Raw genomic sequence first — 27,272 nt, 5'->3', positions numbered from 1 at the left:
TTAACTGAAAAGAAACATTATTTGGAGATTCTTGACCCCATTTTCTAGGTATGTTCCTTATGGTCTGCATATTCAGAATATTACTTACTGCCGCTTCAGCTTCTGATCCCCCCAACTCCAGCAGCTCGTCTGATCCCGTGGTACCCGACAGCAGAAACGGGATCAGTTCCTCCACCAGCTTCTGACACAGAGAGCTCAGTAACCTGATGTGCTGGATGGAGTTGTGTTGACCAAGGGAGCTGTCGTCTTTCTTCCTGATATCACCTGAACAGCTCCGTTTCCCTTAGTGCTCAGGCAGCACGGTGTTTGCGATGGAACATGGGAGGAAATTCACTCACGGCTGTACATGAGAAGCAAATAGCCTTTGTGCAGCTCAGATGGTGTATAACTGCATTTAACGTCAAGAAAGGCATTGAAATAACAGTGGTTACCGGCAGGTTTGCCTTTTGTGCCTGTGCACATAATCCTGCAGAAGATGCCAACTCCCTTCTCCAGCGTTTGTGGTCTGGAAAGCAAATCCGGAACAGCAAGCAGCCCTGGCAGATGCAGAGGAAGTAGTTGTTGTTGTCTTCAACACAGAAAAGACAGAAGATGTGAGGTTTGAGGCGCAATACCCCCCAGCCAAGGGGTACATTTTTTCTCCTGTCTCCCATCCCTCACTTGTGCACAGCTCTGAAAGGCTAGTGTCACTCAAACTGTATATGCAGAGGAATGGAAAAGGTACTGACCGAGTCCAGGTCCTTCAGTTTCTGACCTAAGATTTAGGGCCTGCCAAGCAGCACTGGGACATCTGCATTGTAAAATCCTTCCATCCCTCCGCGTGGAAACTGCTGCAGGGACAAGGCAGGATGGAGTAAATCGGAGTCGGTGTTATCATCTGGGGATGACGGGGCAAAAGTGAAGCTGAACAACATTTTGGTGAATACAGAAGGAATGGTAGATCCTGACTGTACCAGAGGTCGCAATATTGGCTGCTCTGCACTCTACAGGTTTTGCTGGCAAAGACCACACCATTTAGAGTCACACAAAATGCACTTTTAACTGATAGGATTTTCACAATACTTAGAACTTGCTGGGAGAGTTTGGGTTTTAAAAGGCTAACCATAGTCCCCCACGCCCAATTATTCACATTTTTGGAATCTTATCCATAATCAATAAGTTATCCTCCTTTTTGCATTTATACTACTTGTTGTAGCCCAACTAGTAGCGATTTTGAAAGCAGATAGGCAAATAATGAAATATTCCAATAGGCAAAAGCTACATTTTGATAAACCTAATGAGTCTAATATCAGACCACCACCAGTGTGTCAGACATGATGTACATGTAGTAAAAGGCAGTTTAAATCCAAACATTTTTAAAAGTAGATGAATTACTATTATTATTATTTCTTTGATATGGAACTGGGACAAATGGATTCCATTGTGCTAACAGCTGACAGGCATCTGACATCTCCCGAGTCCCAGTGTATCTCTCTTTTTGGTTCGGTAATTAGGCCTTCACTAAGATAATAAAAAATGTATTCATGAAACCAGAAGAGGAAGCTAACACATTATCTCTGTATTAAAGATTTGTAACTGTGGTAACAGGATTGTTAGCTTATTTGATTTCATTTAATAATGTCAAGTCAGTCATCAAGCCTGCAGTCTAACAAATGAGTTTCAGGTTCTCCTTTGAGAGGGAAACTGGGTGAAAATGGTTTTAGTCTTGTAATATCTTTGTTAATTCAGCAGATCCTGTTAATCCAAATAGCAGGATTGTACAGTTAAGAGTTCCAAACCCCATAAAGCAGCAGTCCTTATATTTTTACAAATGCCGACCAACAACATCTCCTCAGGCTGTCACTAACAATTGTGATAATAATTTAAAGAGGAAAAGCAATTCCCACAGTGAACTGTCAGCCATCACCATCAGTCTTTCCTCAAGATATTTGAAAACAAGGGGAAAACAACAACTAAACAACAATAGAAACAATACAACATATTTGATTTTGCTCCTAAATGTTTTTGTGCCAAACCAATTTCTTTCTTAGACTGAGAAGGAGGCTAAATAAAGTTTTACTGCTGCCAGTCATACACGTTTTTGAACGTCAGCACTGCAGATGAACCAGCATAAGCCGCTTTAGAGTTGGAAACCAGGATATAGGGAGGAAAAGAACAACTCGACATAAAGAAATAGGCCATTACAGTTTACAGCATTTAGGATTAACTATGATACCAAAAGTTTAAAATGCAGCTTGTGTAAATCCTGTTTTCTGCTAAAGGGATACTGATACTGCAAATAGATATTTATAGGCTACATTTTCCTAGGCATGTTTTTTTTTCCTTAAAAAGCATAATTAATACCAGCTAAATTAATACAATACACCAGGAAAACCAGCTCAGGCCAATTACACACGCCCCATCCTGCAGATGCGCAGCTCCGTGTGTCAAAGTTGGCACTCTGGATTTCTAGGCTGCTTAGAGTTATCTGTGTTTGGGGTTGGGGGGGTTGTTTGTTTGTCTGGGGTTTTTAGAATTTTTTTGCAAAGCCAAGTTCTTTCATTTAAGCACTGTTGCAGGCAACATTAGATCATACAGCAGCAATGAAGCATTCGTAGTCCTTGAACACTCCGCCGCCTCCAGCACGTTTCCTGGGCAAGCGAGGAATGTGCGGGGGTGGGATTCACTGGCCAAATTCCTCTAGAGCTGACGTTGCTGTGCTGCTACAAAGTGGGAATCGCATAACGCGGTTATGTTAGGACACCTGGGGCCTTGAACTGAAATCTCCCCTTTTCAAAGGTACATAAAATAAACAAGCCGGTAAGCAGCAGCCCATTGCCATGGTGAACAGGGTCTCTTTGGCTCGAGGGAGGAGTCCCCTCCAGTCCCTTTGCCCGTCCTCCGGAGCCCCCGCTCCCCAGCCCCACCTCTGTCCTAGCACAGCAAAGGATAGCCGACAGCACCCAGGCCCACATCTGCTTTTGTTTACAAGATTTTAGTCTTTTGGATACCAGCATTGCTTTTGAATTCACTGTTATGAAAAAATAACACCCTTTAACTTTACTGTTCTCGATTAGGCACCCTAGGCTTGTCAGGGAGCTGCTGCTAAAGGAAAAACTGTAAATGGGGTTGTTTCTGATTTTGCTGTGATATACACTGGCACTCGCTTCTTTTATCAACCTGAGGACGAATAGTGCAATACCCAAACACATAACCGGGCTGAGAACAGAATGTTATTAAAACCAATAAAGTCTGAGTTAATGTGTTACATAACAGACTTGTCTGATAAAAACGTACTGGGGACATTGAGGATTTCATTAATTAAGAAGATAATTAAGAAGTTGTAAAGAAGGGCCACTATATCTGCAAGAGTTTATGAGTTTATGACCTGAATTTACAGGTCAATTAAGAACAAGAATTGAGGAAACTCAGCACCAGGCACTGCTTCTCACACGGAGAGCTGGGGGATTTGGGGAGGTTTGGAAGCTGGGAAGGGGAAAACATAGGAAAGGAAAATGGAGAAGATTTACATCAGACATAACCCCTATTCACTAGTAAGACCTAGCCACCAATGTCAGGTACAGTAAACTCTTATCTCATACAGATTACCTTGGATGTGGAGTAATTACATGTGAAGAAATTGCTCATCAAAGCAGTGACCTCACACTCAGGCCAGGACCATTCCTTAGAAATCCTGAGCATAGCTTTCAGGAGATTCACATTTAGTCTATTATTTCTTAAATCAAGTTTGTCAGTTTGTTACTCACAGCCCAGGAAATATTTCTCTCTGGTTGCTGTATCATGTGGTACTATAAATTGTATTTGTAATCCAATCCTTGCTTCAGCTGTTTAATGTAATTGAGCTGTTGGTTGCTACTGAATGAGGAGATGCCCTCTCCTCTCCTCTTAACCATGTCTCACTGCTGGCAAGGCAAAAGCGGGATGTAGCCCCCGTGCCTGTGCAAGGATAGGTCCTGGTGGGAGCTCCTGGCCAAAGACCAGTTTCTCTTCTAGCTGTGAGTGCTCGTTTTGGCTGGGATAGAGTTAATTTTCTTTATAGTGGCTGGTATGGGGCTATGTTTTGGTTTTGTGCTGAAACAGTGTTGATAACACAGGGATGTTTTAGTTGTTGCTAAGTAATGTTTGCACTAGCCAAGGACTTTTCAGCTTCCCATGCTCTGCCAGGTACAGAAGAAGCTGGGAGGGGACACAGCCAAGATAGTTGATCCAAACTGGCCAAAGGGCTACTCCGTACCATGCGATGTCATGCTCAGTATATAAAGCTGGGGAAGAAGAAGGAAGCGGGGGACATTCGGAGTGATGGCATTTGTCTTCCCAAGTAACTGTTATGCGTGATGGAGCCCTGCTTTCCTGGAGATGGCTGAACACCTGCCTGCCCATGGGAAGGAGTGAATGAATTCCTTGCTTTGCTTTGCTTGTGTGCGCAGCTTTTGCTTTCCCAATTGAACTGTCTTTATCTCAACCCCCGAGTTTTCTCACTTTTACTCTTCCGATTCTCTCCCCCATCCCACCAGGGAGTTGTGAGTGAGTGGCTGGGTTGGGCTTAGTTGCTGGCTGGGGTTAAACCACAACACTGTGGCAGGTTTGCGGTGCGCTGCTGGAGGTGACCGCAGCGGGTGGAGGCACACCAGGAGCCAGCCCTGCCGAGACACGTGCTGCTCCTCCTGCGTTGCTGCAGGAGGAGCCTTAGTGCCCCCCAGACCCCTGGCCCCAGGAAAGAGCCACTCGCTCCTGCTGGAGACAGGAGGTCCAACCCCCTGGACTTGCAGCTTCTGCAAGCTGGGTGGGATGAGTTGGCCTACAAGTCTACGCAGGTAGGCTCTGCAGGTTTCTGGAACCAATAAGCACCTTAGGCAGGTCTCCAAAATTGAGGTAAAAGGCTTTTTCACACTGGTATTTACAATTATTCTATATGGTTCTCTTTCAATTATCTTTCCCAGAATTTCAAAGCACGTGATTTCTGTCTAAGTGGATCTATATTAGCATTAATCAGTATTTTCTATGGCTGTAGAACTAGAACACATTTTACACCATTTACTAGTTATTTTCTCTGAGTTAATAATATAAAATACTTGCTGGTAGAGCTGCATACAGTTACTCTGGACTCTTCTGACAAAAGGCCTTAATGACCTCATCCAAAGGCTGACCTTTATTTCATTGGGCTTTGAATGAAGCCCTGTGGTTTTAATGCTTCACTGTAGTGTTGGAACTCTAAACCCTTCTACATCAACCAAGACTGCAGTTAAGATTATGTTGCTTTATAAACAACAGACTGAACAAAGCTATTTACAAAATTTAATTTCCAGGACAGCGTGGGAGAAGAGAGGAGTCTGATCTCTTTTGTACAGGTTATTTTTTTTTACCTCACCTGCTATGATATATCTCCTTCAGGAAAGGCTTCTATTTTAGTTTTTTACAGTTAAGTGATTTAGAGTAAAAAGTTCACCAAGAAAGCTAACACATATTTGTAATAATAAATATGTATGGTGCCAAACACACCAATGCTGCATGATGCATTTTGCATCTCTGCAGATTTTCTTAAAACATTTTTCCTTCTTAATCATCTTCTATCAGTGATATTCCTGAAGTACAAGATAAGAGAGCATTATAGCTTGAACGGATCAGCAGTGCATTAGATAACCGTGACTTTACCAAGCAGACCTTTGTTTTGTAATGAAGATCCATCATACCTTTTTCACTGAGCATGTATTTGTAAAGACCATGTTAGATTCCACAGCTGGTTGAAAGCATTCATTTACTTCTGATAGAAATACTTTGTTCTCCTGTCCTCCTCTGCCCCCTGCTCATTTTGTTCCCATGACGCCCTCGCTCTTCCCTTCAGCTCAAGTTACCCTGTGGTTTTGCAGGGATTCATCTCGGTCAGGCTCTTCCTCTTCCCAAGCTCCACAGTCAACCTTTCCCTGACATGAGGGCCAGTAGCCTCACCCAGGGTGGTGACAGTTCAACTACAACACCGTGTTCCCTGTAATGTGGCAAACCCAGTACTGGCAAGAGAGGACTGAGCAAAAGACTGAAAAAATTGAGACAAATCGTTTTATGAGAGTGCTTATACAAACAGGTTAATCTGAAGTCAGGTCACACATGTTTCCCCCCCCCCCCCGTCATATGACCGGACCTCTCTATGATTGGTGCGCACGTGGAAGTCCCATGCACATACATACCCGTGGGAGGAGATAAGTTTTCTGTTGAAAAAAAAACAAAAATGAAGACAAAATGCCTAGTCCCACTGGTTCCGAACAGTTTTAGCTTACAGAAGTTTTTGTGGATCACATACATGCCCTTTATTTAGGTGTGACGCTTGCTGGCATGTTCAATATCAACATACCAGTCGGGGTTCTGCTCTTACTGAACAAAGCCTTTCCCAAAAGCCACTCCCAATCTGTTTACAGAGGCGTTTCTCTCTACAGTCCTCCCAAGCCCTAGCTTTGTGTCTCTTGTCCTTACCTTATTGCCCTGAATATTTCACATTATTTCCTCATGCACTGCTTGCAGTTATTCAGCAAAGCAAGAAGAAAATGCACCCGTTCACGCTTTCCTCAGCAGCAAGCATGGTACCACCTCACATTGCATGTGTTTTTAACAATGTGAGTACTGGTCTGGTATCACAATGATTAATACCCTATGAGTGTCCAGGTGGATGAAGGACATCAATAATGACACATCTTGCAGATCATCGAAAGGAAAAAAATCTCTTTAATTTTCTATTAGGCTCCAGTAGGAAAGGAAAGGAGTCAAACTGTGGGACTGTATTGACTTTGCTGGGACAACAGCCACGGCACTGTGTCAAGAAGGATGAAATACATTATACGCCATTAATTTGTGTTGGGGTTTCACTTTTCTGGGAGTTTTTATTAGATGACAGTATTTTATATGGTCTGCAGCAATAAGGGCAGAGATAAAACTGTTCCTGATAGGGAACCATTTAATTCATTTATTTACTACATTGTTAATTTGAGTAATAACCTGCTTGTCCTGGCTTCCACTAAACTTGTTTTTATCTGAGCTGTTGCATTTTCAGGGCATTGGTGTGATGCTGCTCTCATATGGTAGGGTCAGTTAAGTAAAAATATTTCAGAACCAAATATTTATCAAATCAAAACCATTCCAAACTCTGAGAGTGTAAAATGCACATCTAGTTCTTGATTTAAATACTGACATTTAAAAAAATTCTCTTGAATCACAAAGAGTAAGGACTTGTCTAACCCTAGCCTTATTTTCAAGGGAAATTTAGGGTTCCAGGTGCGGTGTTGCTGCCCTGGTGCTGGGCACTGCTAAAGGCTAGAGAAAGCATCGCTTGTGGCTCTTTCTTAGTTCCCAGGTGCTCTGAGCCTTAATATACAACTATATGAAACGAGAGGTAGGAGAGAAGCTAAAATTAAAAAATAAATAAATAAATAAATCATCTTTTTCACTCCTATCCTATACGCTCAGCAAACTATCCTATATAATACCCAAAATATCTCCCCTGAACTCGCAAAGCAAATAGGATTTTTCTTTTTTAAATAAAACAGTATTTTGACACTTTGGGTTCTTCATGAAACCCAGAAGTAATTAAAAAAAATGCTTAAAAATTTCATTTGAATTCTAGAAAAGTGTGAAGCATACGAGGTATTTCTGGTAGTGATCCTTATTTTGATCCCAGGCTGCATTTCTTATTTCAGTGCTGGCTGGTATGTAGGGGCATTATTATTAAAGACAGCTGCCCAAAATGATTCCTGATGGCAAAATATAAATCTTCATGGGTTTAGAAATAACACATGGATAGAATAATAATAGTAATTAGCCTCCAAAAATTCCCCAAGTTTCTGCAAGCAATCCATAAACGACTAAGAAAAGACTTACAAAGTAATACTGGACCTTGACATATGCACTGTGACATTTTCTTTCTCTAAATGTGCTCATCTGAAACAACAACAAAAAAAAGTGTCCAGGGTCATTTCTAGATAGAAGCAAGTATTTCTAGAGACAGCAGCGGCTGCCAACAGGAGCTTGTAGAGTTTTGTTGTTGTATGTTTGGATTTTTTTAATACAAAAAATCAGTAATGTAAATAGAGGACTTACCTGATATTGTTGGCACAGAGCAAAAAGGTCCCTCAAATTAATATGTTAAAGTGGAAAAGCACATCAAGCTAACACATCCTGTTGAAATGACTTACAGGAAGAATTTTCCCTCAATACTCACCCAGTTGTCAGAATAAAAACATTATTAGACATACTATGACTGGCCTATAGAATCCTGAAGGTGGAAAATGTGTGGTGTATGCTTCTGTCCTGGTTTCAGCTGGGATAGAGTTAACTTTCTTCCTGGTATAGCAGCTGGTATAGTGCTGTGTTTTGGATTTGAGTATGAGAATAATGTTGATAACGCGCTGATGTTTTGGCTGTTGCTAAGTGGTGTTTACCCTGGTCAAGGACTTCTCAGCTTCCCATGCTCTGCCAGGTGCACAAGGAGCTGGGAGGGGGCACAGCCAGGACAGCTGACCCCAACTGGCCAAAGGGCTATTCCATGCCATATGGAGTCAGGCTCAGTATAGAAACCGGGGGGAGTTGGCCGGGGGGCAGCCATTGCTGCTCGGGGACGGGCTGGACATTGGTCAGTGGGTGGCAAGTGGTTGCATCACTTGTTTTTTTCCTGGGTTTTGTTCCTCTCTCACTCTCTTGTTGTTTTCCTTCTCATTACAATTTTTTTCCCCAATTATTCAACTGTTCTTATCTCAACCCACGAGTTTTCTTACTTTTGCTCTTCCCATTCTCTTCCCCATCCCACCATGGGGGGGAAGGGGAGCGAGTGGCTGTGTGGGGCTTAATTGCCGACTGGGGCTAAACCACAACAGCTTCCCTGTTTTCCAGCCACGCGTACCCGAAGTGCAACTTTCCCTGTAAGCGACGGAGGAGAGGATGCCCCAGCCCTGGGATGGCTGGGAGGCAGCGCGGCTCTCACGGTGCCACTCTGTGGCTCTTGGTTCTCTCCTGTGTTTTTCCATAATACTATTTTATTTTATTGCACGCTAAGCCTAATCTATCAACCTTTACAGGAAAGTACTCCTACTTTAGATAAACAACAAGCAGAGTTAACGAGGTCACTCAAGTAAGTGGGGACTTTCCTCCCAATTAGGATTTTATATAAGAACTCGGGAGTTCTTGTCAGTAGTTTTTATTACATAGTTATTTGAGGATTAAACCTGGCAGGTGCTTGTTTCTTTAGAAATAAGAGTACACAAAGTGCTCGCTTATCTTTAAGCATTTGAGCAGTCTCCATGCTTATCTGCTTGCCAATATCCAGATTTTAGGAGCTACTCTGTGCCAAAGTCCATGTAATAAGAAGTACATAGAACTGAACCCACAGCCTGTGAAAGCACTGAATTGGCATCTATACAAGATTGCCTAACTTATTTATTCCTTGTGAATGAGGATATTAAATGGAGGAGATAGATTTAATCCATGCAATACAGTAAAGTAAATTTATTTCAAAACCAAGACTGACAAACCAGCCATGTAAGTACCAGTGCTGCATGGCTTCACAGCTGACCCCAGGACTCCGTACTGGAAACATAGTCCATCAACATAAACTTCACTATGTGCCTTTTCAATAATCAGTGAAGACCTGAGGTTCATTGGATTGAATAGTCCTGTATACATTAATACAGAAGGTTTAATATGAAATCTGTCGCTTTCAAAGTGGGTCTGCTGGGTATCAAGGCAGATGAGGTCAGGACTGTGATTCCTGCAGCAATGCTGTAATAGCTATGTTTATACTCCTTTGCAAGAAGAAAATGAAAGTGAGAATAGGGGTGAGAAGTCTCTGTATTGTTTTTGCCAAGAGAGACTAGAGAATAAGACCTAATTGTGAATTGAGATGAATTTTCAGTGGCAATCTAGGAGATACACAGCAATGTGAGGTCACCTGCAGGTCTCCTTTTCACAGTGGCAGGAATTCATTGTTGTTTGGGATAAAGGAGTGAACGCACTTTGGGGGCAAGTCACTGGGCACACATCAGTCTCTGTCCTTCTGACCTTTCTTTTGTAAAAGGTTAGGGGGCTTTTGTAAGCGTAATACTAAAAAGTACAGGAAGCAAGCAGAAAGTTGTATCTGGCCTGGGCTGTCTCACTCAAAATGTAGGTATTAGTCTCTTAAAAATGGTTTTGTTGACTTCATTTCGGAGGATTGAAGTAATAAAATGCTGACAAATAATGAATAAACTGTTGTCTCATGGCAGGTGCTAATAGAGTACTTCAGTAATGATTTGGCATTAAGGAAGCTATTTCTAAGAGGGATCGAGTTTGGAAAAACATCTGGGATTCCAGAAAAAAAAAACGAATCTCCTTTCACAGGATATGGGGTAATTTTCCCTAAGGAATGAAAGTCTTTTTTGCCCCCTAAGGGAGCCATTTTTAGGGAAGAAAAAAGCACATTTAAAAACAAAGTTGATATTTGAATTAAACTACTATGTATCATTCTAACATAGAACGTACTATTCTAATTGAAAAGAAATCTATACAACTAAGAAGAGAGTCGGGAGGAGGAAATTGCATGTATTTTTTTTCCAAACAGGTACCACTTAGACAACTCCATTAGAAAATGTGTATTTTGGATCATTTCTAGGTTTATCTAATCCTAAAACAAATAACCCAATTGAAACAAAAAGAGATTTTTTCAATACACACATCAAAGTCTACAAAGAGAAGTATTTTTTGCATCCACCAAATTATTAGATGACCAAAAGATCTCAGGACTTACAGAGATGCTGTGTTGCCACTCTCTTACAAAAAGTAGTTGACCTTCCCATGGACAAACCAGCTCCTTCCCAGGTACTGGTGTTGTCTGGGTTTGTGACACTACAGGGGGGTTCCATCCCTCTGCGCCAGGACAGCACATAGTGATGGACCGTGATGACATGACATGGGGGCAAAGTTATTTTACCCATAGAAACCTTCCACATTTCTAGAGACCGCACCTCAAAGCAACCTCCTTGAGACACAGCACTTTCTGTTTCTGCAGAAGGTGGGGAATGTCCTGGGGCTTCTCCTCTGTCCACCTGTGGAAGCTGGAGAGATGTTCCAGGTGCAAAAAAATAGGGTTTGGGCTGACCAGAAGAGGTCACTTTGTGGTAGACTAGATTCTGCCCATGTATCTACCAGATCTTATAAAATACCAGTCACCAATGATTCAGCTGTAACTTGCAGGCAATAAAGATAACCCAGCATCATAGAATCATGGAATCGTTTAGGTTGGAAAAGACCCTTAAGATCACCAAGTCCAACCATTAACTTAGCACTGCCAAGTCCACCAGTAAACCATGTCCCTAAGTGCCATGTCTACATGTCTTTTAAATACCCCCAGGGATGGTGACTCAACCACTCCCCTGGGCAGCCTGTTCCAATGCTTGACAACCCTTTCAGTGAAGAAATTTTTCCTAATATCCAATCTAAACCTCCCCGGCACAACTTGAGGCCATTTCCTCTCGTCCTATCACTTGTTACCTGGGAGAAGAGACCGACCCCCACCTCTCTACAACCTCCTTTCAGGTAGTTGTAGAGAGCGATAAGGTCTCCCCTCAGCCTCCTTTTCTCCAGGCTAAACAACCCCAGCTCCCTCAGCCGCTCCTCATCAGACTTGTGCTCCAGACCCTTCACCAGCTTCGTTGCCCTTCTTTGGACACACTCCAGCACCTCAATGTCTCTCTTGTAGTGGGGGGCCCAAAACTGAACACAGGATTCGAGGTGTGGCCTCACCAGTGCCGAGTACAGGGGCACAATCACTTCCCTAGTCCTGCTGGCCACGCTATTTTTGATACAAGCCAGGATGCCATTGGCCTTCTTGGCCACCTGGGCACACTGCTGGCTCATATTCAGGCAGCTGTCAACCAACACCCCCAGGTCCTTCTCCGCTGGGCAGCTTTCCAGCCACTCTTCCCCAAGCCTGTAGCGTTGCATGGGGTTGTTGTGACCCACGTGCAGGACCCGGCACTTGGCCTTGTTGAACCTCATACAATTGACCTCGGCCCATCGATCCAGCCTGTCCAGGTCCCTCTGTAGAGCCTTCCTACCCTCAAGCAGATCAACACATGTTGATCATATGACAAAGGTTTAATATCAGACAAAGAAAATAAAATCCTCCAGGTAAGGGTAGAAATCAATTAGAGGTTAAAAATGTATTGATCTTTAATCAGACTCCTGGGTAAAGCTTGTGATCTGTGGAAAGCTAAATATTGTAATAATGAACTGTTGCTGCCATCTACTGAATACAAGAATTATGTACTACACAGCTTTACAATTTGGCTAGTGATCAAGTGTGGAACTATTTGCTTGGCTGGATTAAGTAAAATTTCTGCTTCATTAGAACAATCATGCTGCTTTCTAGATGATGTTCAGGACATGAATCTGCTTTAGAGGATATCTGTCCCCCTTTGGGGAATATTGAATTCGCCTTTGAAGAGCCACTCCTAGTGGGGGAATCATGAAAGGTGAGATTTGTAAAGAGCATATGTAACTCCCGTAATGTGAAACACATTGCTATTAATAAGAAAGAATTACTAGTTAGAGCTGCAGGTTTCCAAAATCTTAGTACACGTTAGCTTTTCTTTAGTAATATCACACAGAACTCCATCATCTTTGCTGAGGATAAATACCTGCCCTCCTATGGCAGCTGTGGTTTAGATGAAAAAGCTTCCACTTGAAAAAGTGCTGGCATTGGCACTGAATTTCTACCAGGATTTTGAAGGGTGGGACCAAGGTCAAGCAGGCTCCTGAGGAAGTTCTAGCCAGCAAGGGCTATCCCAGCCCCTGTGCTTTGTTTTATCCAGGGACTGAACCTGTTCCTGTATGTCCCAGAAGCTGCTGGTGGGTATAAACAGAGGCGTTCAAACATACTCATACACATATGCAAGCATGACACTTAAAAAAAAAAAAAGGTTGTACTAACACACTAAACAGCAACAAAGTCACTAAGTGCAAGAAATACAGTACTATCATCTGGTTGCAATATATAAAAAATATAGGCATTTATTGCTCACCTACAAGGTATATATGTGGACACTCACAGCTCAGTTCAGCCCTGCAGGTAAATAAGATCCTATTTTGTATTGACACCAATGGTGGTTGGACGCATTTGCTTCAAAGATGTCTTTGGCTTGTTAAGGGTCATAAGAAGGCTGGAAATTGGGGAGGAAGAGTGGCAGACAGCAAGGGAGCCTGCTGATCTCACCTGGCACTGCATTCAGCCAGGCGTTCAGACACACACAACTCAACAACAGTGCAGGAACGTGATTTTGCATGAGACCCAAGACTGTTGGCTACAGTAATAGTCACTTCTCTCTAAGGTGGCAAAGGGATTTAAAGAGATAAATTGGTATAAAAATCTGGCTCTCTTTCTCAATCTGCATTAGAGTAAGTCAGGAGTGAAAGGACTGAATTTAATAGAATGACACCAACGTGAAACTAGTGAGAATAGCAAATTGGCATCAGTCATCTGTATTCTTCTGCAAAACTATAAATTTCCACACGAGGGAGCTTCTTGCCCACGAAGCTCTCAGCTGCTGCACAGCGTGCTTCCTCCTGGGAAAGGCGACAGCAATGGTTCCCTGTGAGTTCATAACTTCTGCGGGTTGCAGCCTGATTGCACTAAGTCACAGAGAGCGCCAGTAATGAAATGGTTAACAGATGATGATTGTCAGAGCTTGTTAACCACAATTATTTTCAAGACATATGTAAATCTGTATAAATACCTAAGTGTGGTATATAATCTAAAACATACTGTTTAAATCTATAAGCATTCCTGAGTTAATTTCACTACGGGAACATTAGTTGCAACTTCCTGACTTCACTGTGTTTGAATTCATATCCATGAACATTAATTTAAAATTAGTCTAAATATTTGTTGAGAATTAATCACCTGATAAATTTAGCTCTTTTTCATTTTTATGAATTATTCATTATCTCCTCTCCTTTCCGTTGATATGTTGGTTATTTGCAAGAATTGAATTACTGCTTCATGCTAAAAAAATTCAGCATTTCACAGTGATTTGTAAAATGTTCCCCTTGGAAACTTGACCGGTGACTATGATAGCATTTGTTTTTACCACCAATATTGTATGGTAATGGTTTGCTTCTTAAGGACTCACTGGAGTTTTAAGAGAAGCATAAGCAAGTTCACACAGCAAATATTTTGCAACAAAAATTTTTCTGTTTAGGTCTTGCATGTATATCATGGATGTTTCTACAAAGGAAGCTTGTATTAGTAAAAGCCCGTTGGTGGGAATGTTTGGGAACAATATGATGAGGTGTGACTGCAGGAATGAACAGCTATGTGAAACTGCTGTCTGAAATAGGAAAAGCTCTTATTGCACAGTCCTATCATAGAAAATATCTGAGCTTGCCAAAGCAAAAGAAAAATTCTATTTGAGGGTGGCCTCAGGCAAGGCTGAATGAAAAGTTATCAACCACCAAATATTATTAAGAGGAACAAACCTTTTAAGGAAAGTCTCGAGTGGATGGGAGCAAGAATCCTTAACACTAGACGGTTCAAATGTGAAGTGATTTGTGCGCCTCTAGCACATAGAGGACCATCTATCAAACCTTATGGCCTGCATTCAATAAAAGCAGTGGAAGACAGGTTTTCTGAATAGAGCTTACATTCCCAAGTCTAGTACTGGAAGCCTAATTTCTGGCTGCCACTCATTAAACAAATCTTAATGTTTAAGATTTGTTTAATTAATTTACTAGCAAACATCGCTTCCCTTCTTTCAACTCACTGAAACAGATAACATCTTGAGCTTCCCATCGGGTGATGTCTTTATATTTGTTACTTTCAATCTCAGTTTGTTACTATTAATTAAATAACAAATCAGAAAATTACTTCTAAAATTATGAAAAAGCAAAACCTCCAGAACACACCCTCATGTGGTTAGTAACTGGTACCAGCACTTGCAAAACATCAAAGGCTTCTCTAAACATAGACTTTCATCAGTGACGCTGCAAGCCTTCATCTAATCTTTCATGATTACCCATGCAGGAACATCAAAAGAGAAAGAAGAGAATAGCACTGTTCCAAAGCAACAGTGCTCTGTGTGAAAAGTATGTGTTTAGCTACAACACACATAAAATGTAAGTGGGAAATTATTATTTACATGAGACATATTTTAATAAACATCATCATTAGCTCCTTCTCTTTTCCTATAAGGAACAAGGATTTGTGCAGTTCAAAATCATGTCCAAAGCTCAAGGGATTTCTGGAAGAAAATGAAAAAGAATTAGAAAGCATCTAACGTGTAAGTCTTCAAAGCAAGAAGATCAATTTATTTTCATTTTTACTTACTGAAACACATTCTGCATATTTTATTGTTTCTGTCATCTTGTTATAATCCATCCAAAGAGTTTTCAAAGAACATTAAGTCCTACAAATAAACAAACTGTGAACGGTAAAGAAGGTACAAAAATGCAACAATTATTATTAAAAGTCTTACTTGTAGGCTTTTTTTACATAAAGTAATTAGATTAGTCAATCATTTTCTATTACTCTGCCACTGAGCAACAGGAGTTTTGGAGGACACAATCCAAAAATCTTAAGTGTCACGAGCATTACATTTCTAACCTAATAAAAGCAAAATATCTGAATTGTTGTTGCTGTTTTAAAGCAAACACTTTCCAGTGAATAATTTAAGTAGTTTGTCCTTTTGTTTTATACTCTCTGATGTAAGTATCGAAGATGATTGTGAAACCATTGCATGTTAATATTAACGCATTAGTGTTGGCAAAAGACATACACAGCAAATATCAATTTGTAATTCTAGAAAATACACATCTTAACTTCATCCTTACCCCTAGCAGTGAGTATTCTCCTTTTCATATAATTCTTCTCTTATGAGTATCTTCACAAGGGAATTTTGTAGGAAATTTCGTATGACCTGAAGGTCTTGCATGCAACACTCGACAGAACTATTGAAGTGGCACTCACCATTTGAAATTACCATTAGAAATAACATAGCTTTTGTTTTGGTTCATATACCCATTCAAACAGAACAGATGAGGGGCTTGGGGGAGTCTGGTAGGTTTGACATGTATCTTGATATTTGATCCTGCCATGCAAGATATTGAATTACATGTGGAATACTATTTAAACAGTTTAATGAACAAAAATGTTAGGAACCTAAAGATGCTCAGCAAATAAGAAAAAAAAACAAAAAGCAGCCATAAAAATTAAAAGGCTTTCAGTTAGCTTATCTTTTAGGTAGCGGGTTTGGCTTTCCACTGCACTTATGCCTTTGTAGGACCACAGCTGATAGCAGAGGCCCCTTTGGTCCCAGTCTGCCCACCTCTATAGGTCTACCTCTTGGTTTTGCGTACTTACAATGAGGAAACAAGCACCAATCATTACTGCCTTGATTCTCACATCAAGATCTACAGGGACCTGGATCCCAAAGTTGGCAGTGTTGGTAAAGACATTGTTTACAAATCCAGACCAGTACTTGGAAATTTTGCCAATCGTTGACATCTCATTGAGAGCTTTTACCTACCCAAATAAAAAATAGGAATACACATAAATGTAAATAAATCAAGCACACACTGATTATATCTCCACAGAAATAATGACTGTGCCCTGACACACAGAGTATGCTATAGTTGTCAGGTTCTTCTTTTATTCTTATCATTGAGATACTCTATTAGTGTCAGATTTGCCTTTAAGAGTGGCACACAAGAAAGGGCCTCAAGTTTGGAAACATCAGCATCTTTAGAGCTGGCAGAAAAGTGGAGGAAAGCAATTGTGAAAGTTTATACCACTTTTGCTCTTCTTTCACAATGATTTTTTTTTCCTGTCTTGTGTTTCTGATATGCTCCAAGTACCATTGCTATGGACCATTGTCCCCTACAACTGGCAGATACGTTCTCAATTATATAGCCATCTGCATGTTTCTCACAGTATATTGACATTTCGGACAGTACCCACTGAAGTCTTCTGATTTGGCTAACGAGTTGATCAACACAGAAGCTCTTTTATGATTCCTTAAGTAAGGCAAAGCACTTTGTTCACATCAGAAAACTCTGTCCAGGGTTTCTTTGAGCATCTCCCATTCTCCCTCTCATCCCTTAAATACCTCAATGGCTCCTCAAAATTATTTTTCTCCTGATGAATGTTGTCAAGTGGATGTAGACATACTGGACAGTAATCCTGCCCATGGTTCTCAGTCTGAGAGTAATGAGGGCAGCAGATTCAATGCCACAGGCTTCAAGGGACTATGTGTCAGGTAACAGTGAATGCATGTGGGATGGAACCCTGAGCCTATCAAAATCAACGGCTGAGTGCTCATGGACTGCAGAGGACCAGGACTTCACTTAGCAACATGCTTATTTCCTTGAAGGAATTGTCAGTCCTGTCCAGAACACATCTGTAGGAATCTGAGTGTACAAGTCAGGAACTCCAATGCACATTGTTGTACTTCTGTTCCATAATTGTGGCAATGTACATAGTATTTTTAAGGGCAGAATAACAGGAATTTTGAGTGAGAAATTTATTCAAAGTAGTAAAACTTTAAAATTCTTAACACTCATAAGAAACATACCTCAAAGTCAACATCTTCAAAACAGCCACAAGTTGCATATGGGCCAACTATTTTTAGTACATCTTCTTTACTTTCATTCTGTATAGTAAACTTTGGCAGAAAAGGGTCCCAGTTCTGTACAACGTACCCAGCTATTGTACCTGGTGGGGACTGAACTTCTAACTAGCAAACAAAAGAAAACAAAAAAATCTTATAAACTAATTTTATATTAGTATATTTGTCCATAATAGTCTGTTGTTTATATAATGACAACATTTTTATTTATTTTATATGATTATATATAATTTTACCAAACTGTGAACTGGATATTACAAGGCTGTCTAATGGTGTTTTTAAATATAGTGGACAATATGAAGCTCAAAAGCTGCACCAGAAGCTAATATCTTACGTGTAATATAAGATTTGATAAAAGCCACACACTGTGAAAAGTTTTTGTTATTGTAATCAGTGAGTATCCCATAAGCTTTTTTATACAGTAACTGTGCTACCAAAGGACTTTTTTTTGAAAATCCTGATGCAGTACTGAGAAAGTAGGTAAATGAGTTCACCTATAAAACATTTTCATAAAACAAGAAAGATGTCTGAATAAAGGAGAGTCCAAAATAAGGAGAAAAGATCTGATACTCTATAGGATCTGCATTTTTCACTCAAAGCAGCTTATTTCCAAGTTCTGCAGTTTCCCAGAGATATATGCCTTGAAGAGGCAGAGCCATGGAGCGAAGCATTGGCCTCCTTGGAGAGCTGCTTCCCAGTCGCACCCACACGCACTAATGGCCTCCAGGGATTTTCCATCCTCCACACGCTGGGAGTCCAGTGGGTGATTTCCAGCTGTAGCCCTAACAGACATCAGTCTGTGTCAGGGCAGGCAGTGTTTTGGGCTGTCACCTGACTGGAGAGGCATCTGTATCATCAGACACAAAAGCTTTATTTGGGATGTCAGGAAAGCAAGGTCCCATGAAAGGGAGGAGGCATGCTGGGAGGGTAACTCATAAAAGCGCCTCATGACTTCTAAACGAAGGCCTCCACGCAGTCGCCCAGGCTGAGAGCTGGGTGTGAACTCCGTCCTACCATCCTCTCGGAGGTTGCACAAGGCTTCATTAATGCTGTGGACATACAGCAAGATGCTCAGACAAAAGGCAATTAGGATTCACTCACCTCTTGCAGGAAGCAGGGGAACCAGCAGCTGTTGCATCTCAAGGGTCTGTTCACTGTAATCACTTCTCGGCCCGTGTTATCAGCAATCCGTATGGTGAAAGACCTTATAGGCGAACACAAGTTACGGTCAAAGCAATCATTTTCTTCTACTGCAAAGTAAACTCTTTGTCCCAAATGGTTTTTTATCTCGTATTTGCTGGAGGTCTCTGTGCCCAGTATGGCTAATAAAGCAAAACAAGTAGAACATTACCTTAGTATAAAGTTAGTGTATATGTATTAGTACATACACTAAAAATCTATGGAACAGAGACTGTTTAAAAAATTGTTTTGAAATAACGACACAAAGAAAAGACACAATTATAAGGAAATAAGAATAATGTCAGGTCTGTATTTTGAAGGAACATTTAGTTCAAAGACTTTGATTTGCTGTACACTAAAGTACATATGACAAAACAGAATTCAGATCCTGAGTTTTGGTTTGGGCTTTTTCTTACTTTATCATCTGGGAAAAGTAACAATATGAGGCTGTCCCACTTCAGTGACAAAATGTTCACCCAGCAAAGTATCCAAGAATCAGGCCAAAAATATTTTGAATGAGGTAAATACATCAAAAAATGTTTTACTTGCAGAACTTAATACTCATTCAGTACTTTGAACTTCTGAGGAACTATGTAAATAGAAACTCTTATGCTTCATTTTGTGTCTTCTGACCTTCCTTTCTTTATTTGCTTTGTTTCTCGTAGCATGTTAATTATTGTTAAAGACAATAATTTTTTCCATGGATTGGAGAGATGGTTAAACTTTAATAACTTTGAGAGGGAGGTGTCTAAGGGAGAGAATTGAGGACTGGTGTAGAGATTACTCACTGTAATCTTTCTCTCCTCATTGGTTTGCTGCAGAACAGGCATAAAGCAAGTGAGTTTTCACCACACTAACACCACATTACAGGCCTGACGCAAGGTCAGCAGGAGGCTTTGCAATGACTTCAAGTGGGGGACAAGACTTGGAAGCCTTTTGGAGACATCTGTGTACCAGCACAGTTAAAGAATGACAGGGATTGCACCATACCTTCAAGAAGCTCCACTTGCTGATGAATAATTATCCGGTCCAGCTGTTTAAAAAGAGAAATAAACAAGATGGTGGGTGTTGGAAAGGTCTGGGGCAGCCAGTGATCGCCTGTCTGTTTGTATTGCTCATCTCCCTGTTATTGGGATTTCTTTCCTTCCAGAGGTGCACAAGCTGGGTGCCTGCGGGCTATCTCAAGTTACACTTTAGATATCTCTCTGACGTGGTGACTGAAGAGCGTGACACTGGGTGCTGTGGTCATGTAATTCACCTCACGTTTGAAGAAAAATAATCTTCACTGGGGGAGTGAGGAAGACGACAGCAATGGAAAGATGTATGTAAGAAGCAGGACCCACTTCTCACTCCTATTCCTCCCTCCTGGTCTTGGCAGAGGGGAAGCCGCTTTCCCCAAAGCTAAGGTTAGTGCTGGGCACCACGGCAGTGCAGGAGTGAATGAGTTTGGGCTCAAGCTCAAAACGTGCTGTAGCCACATCCCAAAGGGCCCCGCTGGAGCAGCCCAGCAGGGCTATCGGGTGATGCCACACGAGCACACACGAGCTTTAGCGCTCTGATCTCAGGCACCGGGAGTTCTGCACCCTAAATGCGGCAAACGGTCACGCCAGAGTGCCAGAATGAGCAAAACAACAGGTCCCCAGAGAAACCCTCGGCTGGCTGAAACTGTCTTCCTCTGTGGGGTGGTTACAAATGCAGGAGAAAAACTTCCGCCATGATACCCAGCTTTGCTGTGCTCATCGTCCCTCCGACATCGTTCTTTTTTAGAGAACAGTCATTAGTATTGTAAAACCAGCAAGACTTGATTTCAGTCTACCTTTCAGTTTTATGTGACTTTTTAGGCCTGTTTTATGGGAGAGTTTAGGCTTTCCTAATCTCTTTTCCTTAAATTCCTGATGGGCAAATGCTTGGCACAGGGTTTTGCCATTACTCGGCTGCAGACAGAAAGCACACAGTGACCTTCAGAGACCAGCATGTCAGCTCTCCAGCCTCTGTATATTTTACAATTGATAAATCTTGCCTGGTACGTATTCAAACTGTTGCAGCCTTTTGTCAATTCTAGTCATCTCCTGCAGCTAGTTCAAGCTGCAAAGAAAAGCTGGTAAAAGAGAAACTTCTTTATCCCTTTCATTAACCTCTGAAATGTGCATGCCAGTAATTGAAATAATAAAAATATTTGGACTTAAAAATTGTCTCCCAAGAATCTTTGCTGTTTGTTGTTTAGGTTTCATGAGAGATGTGAACTCTTGGAGCTCATGGGAAGCGCTCTGCTGATGAAAAAAGAATAAACGAGTTAAAGATGGTAGGGCTATTTTAATATTTGAGTATTGATTTTAATATGGATTTCTTTGCCCCACATAGACTTTCACAGGGAAAAGAAAATTAATGAGCCTGAACCGTTAAAAGCTTTGAGTGATTTTGGTCTGTGTATTGGTTTCTTGTGAACAATGTACAAACAATGTTGAGACAACCTGGCAGTTATCACTTGTTAGGCTTGTGTTGCCTTTCACTGCTTTCTGCAAGGCAGCTATTCTGATGCGTCTTTTATTGGGGCACTTGTGGATTAAGGGAGTTCTGTACTTGCATTTGAAAGCATCTAAAGCCCTTTGGTTTACAAAGGTCTGAGTCCTCTTGAGCTCAGATGTGTTAAAATTTCTTATGGTTTTGTGGGCATTAAATTTACATCTGATCAGTCTACGCAAGTATAAACTAAGAAGCTTCTTAAAAAATTGGTTAAGCCTGAATGGTGGCACAACATGCTGTTGAGCTACTTGGAAAATTCTTCTCCAAGGTCTCGTCTGTCTATTCCTGCTATGGGCACAGTTTCCCTTGATTTTTTGGGTGGGCACTGGGCAATTCCTCGAACTACGGCCGTGATCTGGAAGATAATAATGAGGTTTGGGTAACCTGTTTTGTAGGAAATTGTTTGAAGAGTGTCGCTTTTGTGATAATGATAGAAAGCATGGCATCAGTTTGCCAGGGCAGCAGTAGTTTATTGCCCTTCTCTGGTGCACCTTGAACTGCGGAGAGAACCACTCCTCAGCCTGACTGACTCCGGGTGTGTATTTGCACAGTGAAATATTGCTGTCTGGCCTTAACCTACATGACAGATATTTTCTTTTCCTGTCATCCAACACTATATGCTGTGTCCTTGAGTTGCTGTTTAGAATAAGACTGTAGGGATGTCTCTGAGATTCACTAAATTTGGATCCTTGTTTCAGAGTCAAACACATCATGGTCTTATTAAGAAATATATTCAGCTTTCTCAAATGTATCCAGCTATCTTCCCCACTCCTGCTGGAGATAATCCCAGAACCTCATTTCTATTTTTTATCCTGTATTTATTCGCAACCACTTTCTATTTCTTCTGGTAATATCATTCTATAAATTAAATGTCTCTTTTTCCCACAGGTGGTTTACTCTTCTAGGGGTGAGAGCTGTCGGTTCCCTCTCTGGTAGCATTTTGTTAGTCTAAAGATGAAACACTCACAGTCTTGTTTTAAAGCAGGTTCTCTGTTCCCCATGTCTTTCCAGTAGCACCTGTCTGTGCCTATTTCAATTTGGACCCACCTTTCCCCAGTACACCCACAACCAGAAGGATACACAGTATTCCAGTCTTCCCAATGGCATCAAAAATTCCCAGTTCTGCTAGAAACATCTTCATTCATTCGAGAATTTCATTATGTGAAAATCTCTTAGTCCATCAGGATAAATCTCAAGGGATCACCCTGGCAGCTGTGAATTCCACCTGCATCCTGCAGGCAGCCCTCTACCTGCTGGCCGGATCTCCTTTCTGCTGCAATCTATCCTGTATGAGCTCGTTTCATCAGTCACACAGCCAGTATGACTTCAGCATCGCACACCGAAACATTCTGCAACGCATAGAAACTCTAGCTGTGGGTATATGCCAATAATCAGCATTGCACACATGCTTTCCACTTCTCAGACTGCAGAGCAAATTGAAAATAATTAGCGAGGACTGCAGCACAGACACATGGTTATTGGGCCAAGAACAAGCACAAATGAGGTCTTGAGTTCTAGTTATAGTTCTGACAGCCACTTGCTCTTTTGTCTTTATGTCAGTTGTAAAGCTTCTATAAAATGGAGTAATAAAATTTGCTTGCCCACATTGTATGGGTAAATCTGAGGTATAATTCATGTTCATACAGGAGACTGAATATGTAACCTGCCAAGTATTTACTACCACAATCACTTTCAGACTAAAAAATGTAGCTCCCCCAGTCTGTGAGCAAATGCTCGTGTAATTGACAACACATATCATTTTGTGCATGGGCACCATGAAATGAAAATCATAACTTCACATGAAAGATTGTTTCTGAGGGGTGTCCCAGTTTCATTAGCTATCTAGGTAACTTAGCTCCAAATATAAAATACATTCAATTTCTGCTTCTGTACAAAACTACCAGAAATGTATATCTAAAATACAGACCTCGAGTGACATAAACATTTGCCAGCATCACCAAAACACAAACACAGCAGAAGCGTCTGTTTCAGAATCACAGCCGGACTACACTGGAGGCCTGATTCTGTCCCTGCCCATACCAGGCAGGGTGTATGAAGTGTTAGCATATATAAGAGCGGCAGAATCCACCCACATGTGAAATGCAAACTGGAGTCAGTGTCAAAGCGGTAGCAGGGAGTGACCCTCCCAGTAAAAAAATGCAGGAAGAGATGAAACTTCTGGAGCAGAGCTGCAGACTGTCACCGGTCTGAGCTCCAGGAGCTGAGAGGTTTCACAGAGCGAGATGGACAGCCGCACGTCTAGTAGTAGGACTGAGAAGACCTTAACATTCCCTTTCCCTCCCCTGCCTGTGACCTACTCGTCCACTTCCATTTCCAGGCATTTCCCTCTCTCGGGCTTTCACGCTTTCCTGCCCCACGACCTAACACAGAGTGGGTGAGTGTTTGTAGCCACCTAGGCTTATCTCACAAAGTTGTCACCTTGGGAGCTTGCCTCCCCAGGACCTTACCTCTAACCTGGAGAGCACTGTCCTTGGCAGAAGGATTTTGCTCAGGAGACCTTCATGTTCCTCAAAGGATGAGTTCTAAGGAGGTGACAATTCCTTCACACACTGCCTGTTTCAGTCTTTTTGAGGCCAGCTGGAGTTTGATAGCCATTTCCCTGAGGGTGGGCTCTTAAGGAGCTGGAAGGAAACTGGGGGGACAACGAGAAGGGTAATACTATGACCTAGAAAAAGTCCTAGAGGGAAAAAACCAAAACGATCGTTTTGGTGCCAGGAGAGCTGCACGCACAACAAATTGATTTCTATAAAAATGAATGGCAACAATGAAGGAAGGGCTTGTCATTCCTACACTCCTTATTTCATAGTAATGTCAAACAACAAAAAAGCCTTTCTGTGTCCACCTGCCCCTCCCCCAAGAAAAAAGCCCAAACAACCCCGTCCCCCAAGGTATCAAATAAGTCTACGAGGAAAACAAAACAATTCTAGCATTTGGAAAGATTCAGGACCTGGTTCAGGTACTCCAGACCAGGTGGCAAGTTATGAGTGTGTGATGTTTGCTTCCAGAGACTTGTTGGTTCAACAGGCTTATTCTGTTCAGGAAGGTCAGAAGAACCAGGGAGGTAATCCTTAAAGATTGGGTTGGTTTGTCCCTGAGATTCTGCAGGAAAAGAAGAAAAAAAAATCAGAAATGAACAGAGCCGAACAGCAGCTAGCTGCTTGGATCAAAACTGGAACAATAATGTCACATTCTGCCTGTGACTATATCAGCATTTTAGTTCAGATCAGGAGTGAGGATCTGAAATGAATCTCCTGATGGTCCCACACTTCGAGCACTCTGATTCACTTGATAAAGCAGCCTTAGAGTATGCAAAGTGGAATCACTGCAGATGAAGCTAAACGAGGAGATGTGGTCTTGGAGGGCACCTAATCCGCTCTGACGGCTTGCGAGCACTCGGTCTGTGTGACAAGGCTGGAGCTGGGCTGGGTTCACACACAGGGTGGCCACAAGCTCCTCAGCACAGGCTGCTCAGCCCTGCTCCCTGTGGGCTGCCCTGCATGCTAATGTACACCGAGCTGCTGAGGGCTTGCTTCTAGCAAGATGCTTTCTAGCATCTTGAGGGCATGCGTATTTTCTCTTAATTAGAGATAACCTTTCCAGGGATCTCACATTCCCCAAGCTGGATGTTACAACCCTGGTATCAAAGTCTACACAGCCTCTTACAGTGTATTATTCATTATTATCTTAATGAAAAGATCAGATATCATTAAGCTGTGTTTTCTGGTTCGCTATTGCAAACACGTCCTTCAGGACACAGTGATGGTTACCTTGGCTGGTGCTGTGAAGGTAACGAGAGTATTTACCGCTACAGGCACCTGTGTGCCCGCACCCCTTCATATGCACAGGCACCGTCTCCCACAGTGCAGTGATCACCTTAGCCATTTGATTCTCAACAAACTCCTACTGGTTTTAGTACGAGCATCTTTCCACAGCCTTCGGTAACACTGGCTCTGCCCGAACAAGAAAGAGCAAGCTGAAGCTCTCCGCATATAAATGGCAAATCCTCGTATTAAGCTGAGCTCCTGTGCTTCGGCAGTAAAGCAGTCCCCAAACTGATCCTTTTTATCTCATGTGTGACAATACTTAGGCATGATGGGGTTTGAGGTCCAGAAGGAATTTTGGCTCTAAGTCTGAAGCTCTCTTTTGCTGTTGTGAGTTTAAATGAGATCCTTTAGCATTATTTGAACTCACTGTGGCTGATTCATCGTTTAATCATATTTTGATCTTAATTTGTCTTTGCAGCCACTGCTTTCTTTCAAAGTCTGAGACCACAGGAAGAAGTAGTAACCCCTTTGAATTTGTAGCTGGCTTTTAAAAATGTATAACTGGATAATAAATATTTTATACGCTCTTCTGCATCATTTTACCTCACAGGGTTCTGTTACTGCCGTAACTCTTGTTGTTACATGAAGTGCCATGAAGTGGCCGAGAGTTAGTGTTATTCTTGAATAATAAAGAGAAAAGAAGACAACAAATTGCAGTTCTACCTGTCAAATTTTAAGCTATACAAAAATCAAACAGTATATACATTAAATATTGATGACAATCTGAGCTACTCTGACACTTTGTCTATTTTTGTGGATGTTTCCCGTTTCATTTATGGTATGGGAAAACTTAAAAGTTACTGTATGATACAGTGAGCATTCTGTACAAACATAATTTGTAGAGTTACTTGTTCCTAAAAGAAGTATATTATGAAGTTCCTTCATTATGAAAACCACATTACACAACACGACTATTTTGCTGCTTCTGTTAACTACTATGCATTAAAAATATACAAAACCAGATCTCTTTTACGTGGCTAAAGATAAGCAAAATAATTAAAAAAAAAAAGTATATTGCAATGAGTACAACAATGCTGTAAAACCTGCTTGCTGCTGTATACCTTTTAGTGCTGTAAATGCAGAATGGGGGCAACAAACAGGGGTGAGCGTTTGGCAAGCGTAAACAGACATTGCTGAAACTCCCTGGGCCAACATCTGCCTCTGGTCGTCACAACAGGATGACCTCTGTGGAGCTGCATTCATGTTAACAAAAAACAGATTTGTGTCCTTCTACTTAGTTTAAGTATTTGAAAGCACAGAGAAAATGAATTTAGAAGGCTGGTTAAATCAGCACGCTGCAATGTTTGCCTATAGCCCCGAGTACCCAACCGGCTGCTGCTAAAAGACAATATGTGACAAAGATGAACCCAGATAGGAGTAATCTGATTAAATTCAGTTTTTCTTCAGATATTTATTTTCCCTATGTGGTTATCAGGACTCTGGCCAGTTTTGAAAGTGAAAAGCATTTGCTGCTTTGGTATTTTCCAAGTGGAATAGGAAAGAAGTGTGCAAAAATAGTGGTACCCTTGGCTCAGTACCTGCCCTTCCCACGCATTCTGTACTGACAGGTTTAAGCACAAAGATACAAACACTAAATTTGCTGACTGAATGCAGATGCTACCATTTTGGAACATATTTTATTCAAATAACATTCTAGTATAGATTTTAGTCTCCTTAGGAGCCTCTTGAATGCTGAAAAATTAAAGGAAGCCAAAACAACTATGCTTTGGCTGATGTGGTTTTAGCCTGAAACTCTCATTTCATCAGACTGCTGATTGCTGGAAACATACACGACTGTAGTTTTCTGTTAACGTGATCTAAAAATACAGACTATAGATGCACTTACCTTGAGAGGCCATGAAGCTTCCTGAGTTACTTCTTCAAAGGAAGCCAGGTTAAAAGAAAAGGCTTTTCTTGTTGCAGCAAAGAAAAAAGAGCACAGCATGCACAAAACTTCAGAAGGTATCTGTCTACTTCATATCAGCTTACAAAGAACTGGAGGAAATGTATTGCCTTTCTCATGTTCCAGAACACTGCATTTTATGTCGATGGACAACAGGGGGAGATGATGCTAACAAACAAGAAAAACATTATT

General features: G+C 41.5%; 1 protein-coding gene across 1 annotated transcript; it reads right to left on the bottom strand.

Moving 5' to 3' along the window:
* Positions 1–15,374: 15,374 nt before the first annotated feature.
* LOC142413050 (phospholipid scramblase family member 5-like) lies at positions 15,375–27,036 on the bottom strand. Its single transcript, XM_075509096.1, has 7 exons — positions 27,024–27,036; positions 24,301–24,452; positions 19,800–19,842; positions 18,732–18,952; positions 17,577–17,738; positions 16,367–16,528; positions 15,375–15,413 (listed from the first exon to the last, which is right to left on the bottom strand). The coding sequence occupies exons 1-7, from the start codon at positions 27,034–27,036 to the stop codon at positions 15,375–15,377; spliced, it is 792 nt and encodes a 263-aa protein (XP_075365211.1).
* Between the last annotated feature and the right edge of the window lie 236 nt (positions 27,037–27,272).

Source organism: Mycteria americana, chromosome 7 (assembly GCF_035582795.1).
Source record: "Mycteria americana isolate JAX WOST 10 ecotype Jacksonville Zoo and Gardens chromosome 7, USCA_MyAme_1.0, whole genome shotgun sequence".
Classification (NCBI taxonomy): domain Eukaryota; kingdom Metazoa; phylum Chordata; class Aves; order Ciconiiformes; family Ciconiidae; genus Mycteria; species Mycteria americana.
This window is presented reverse-complemented; position numbering and strand designations above follow the sequence as displayed.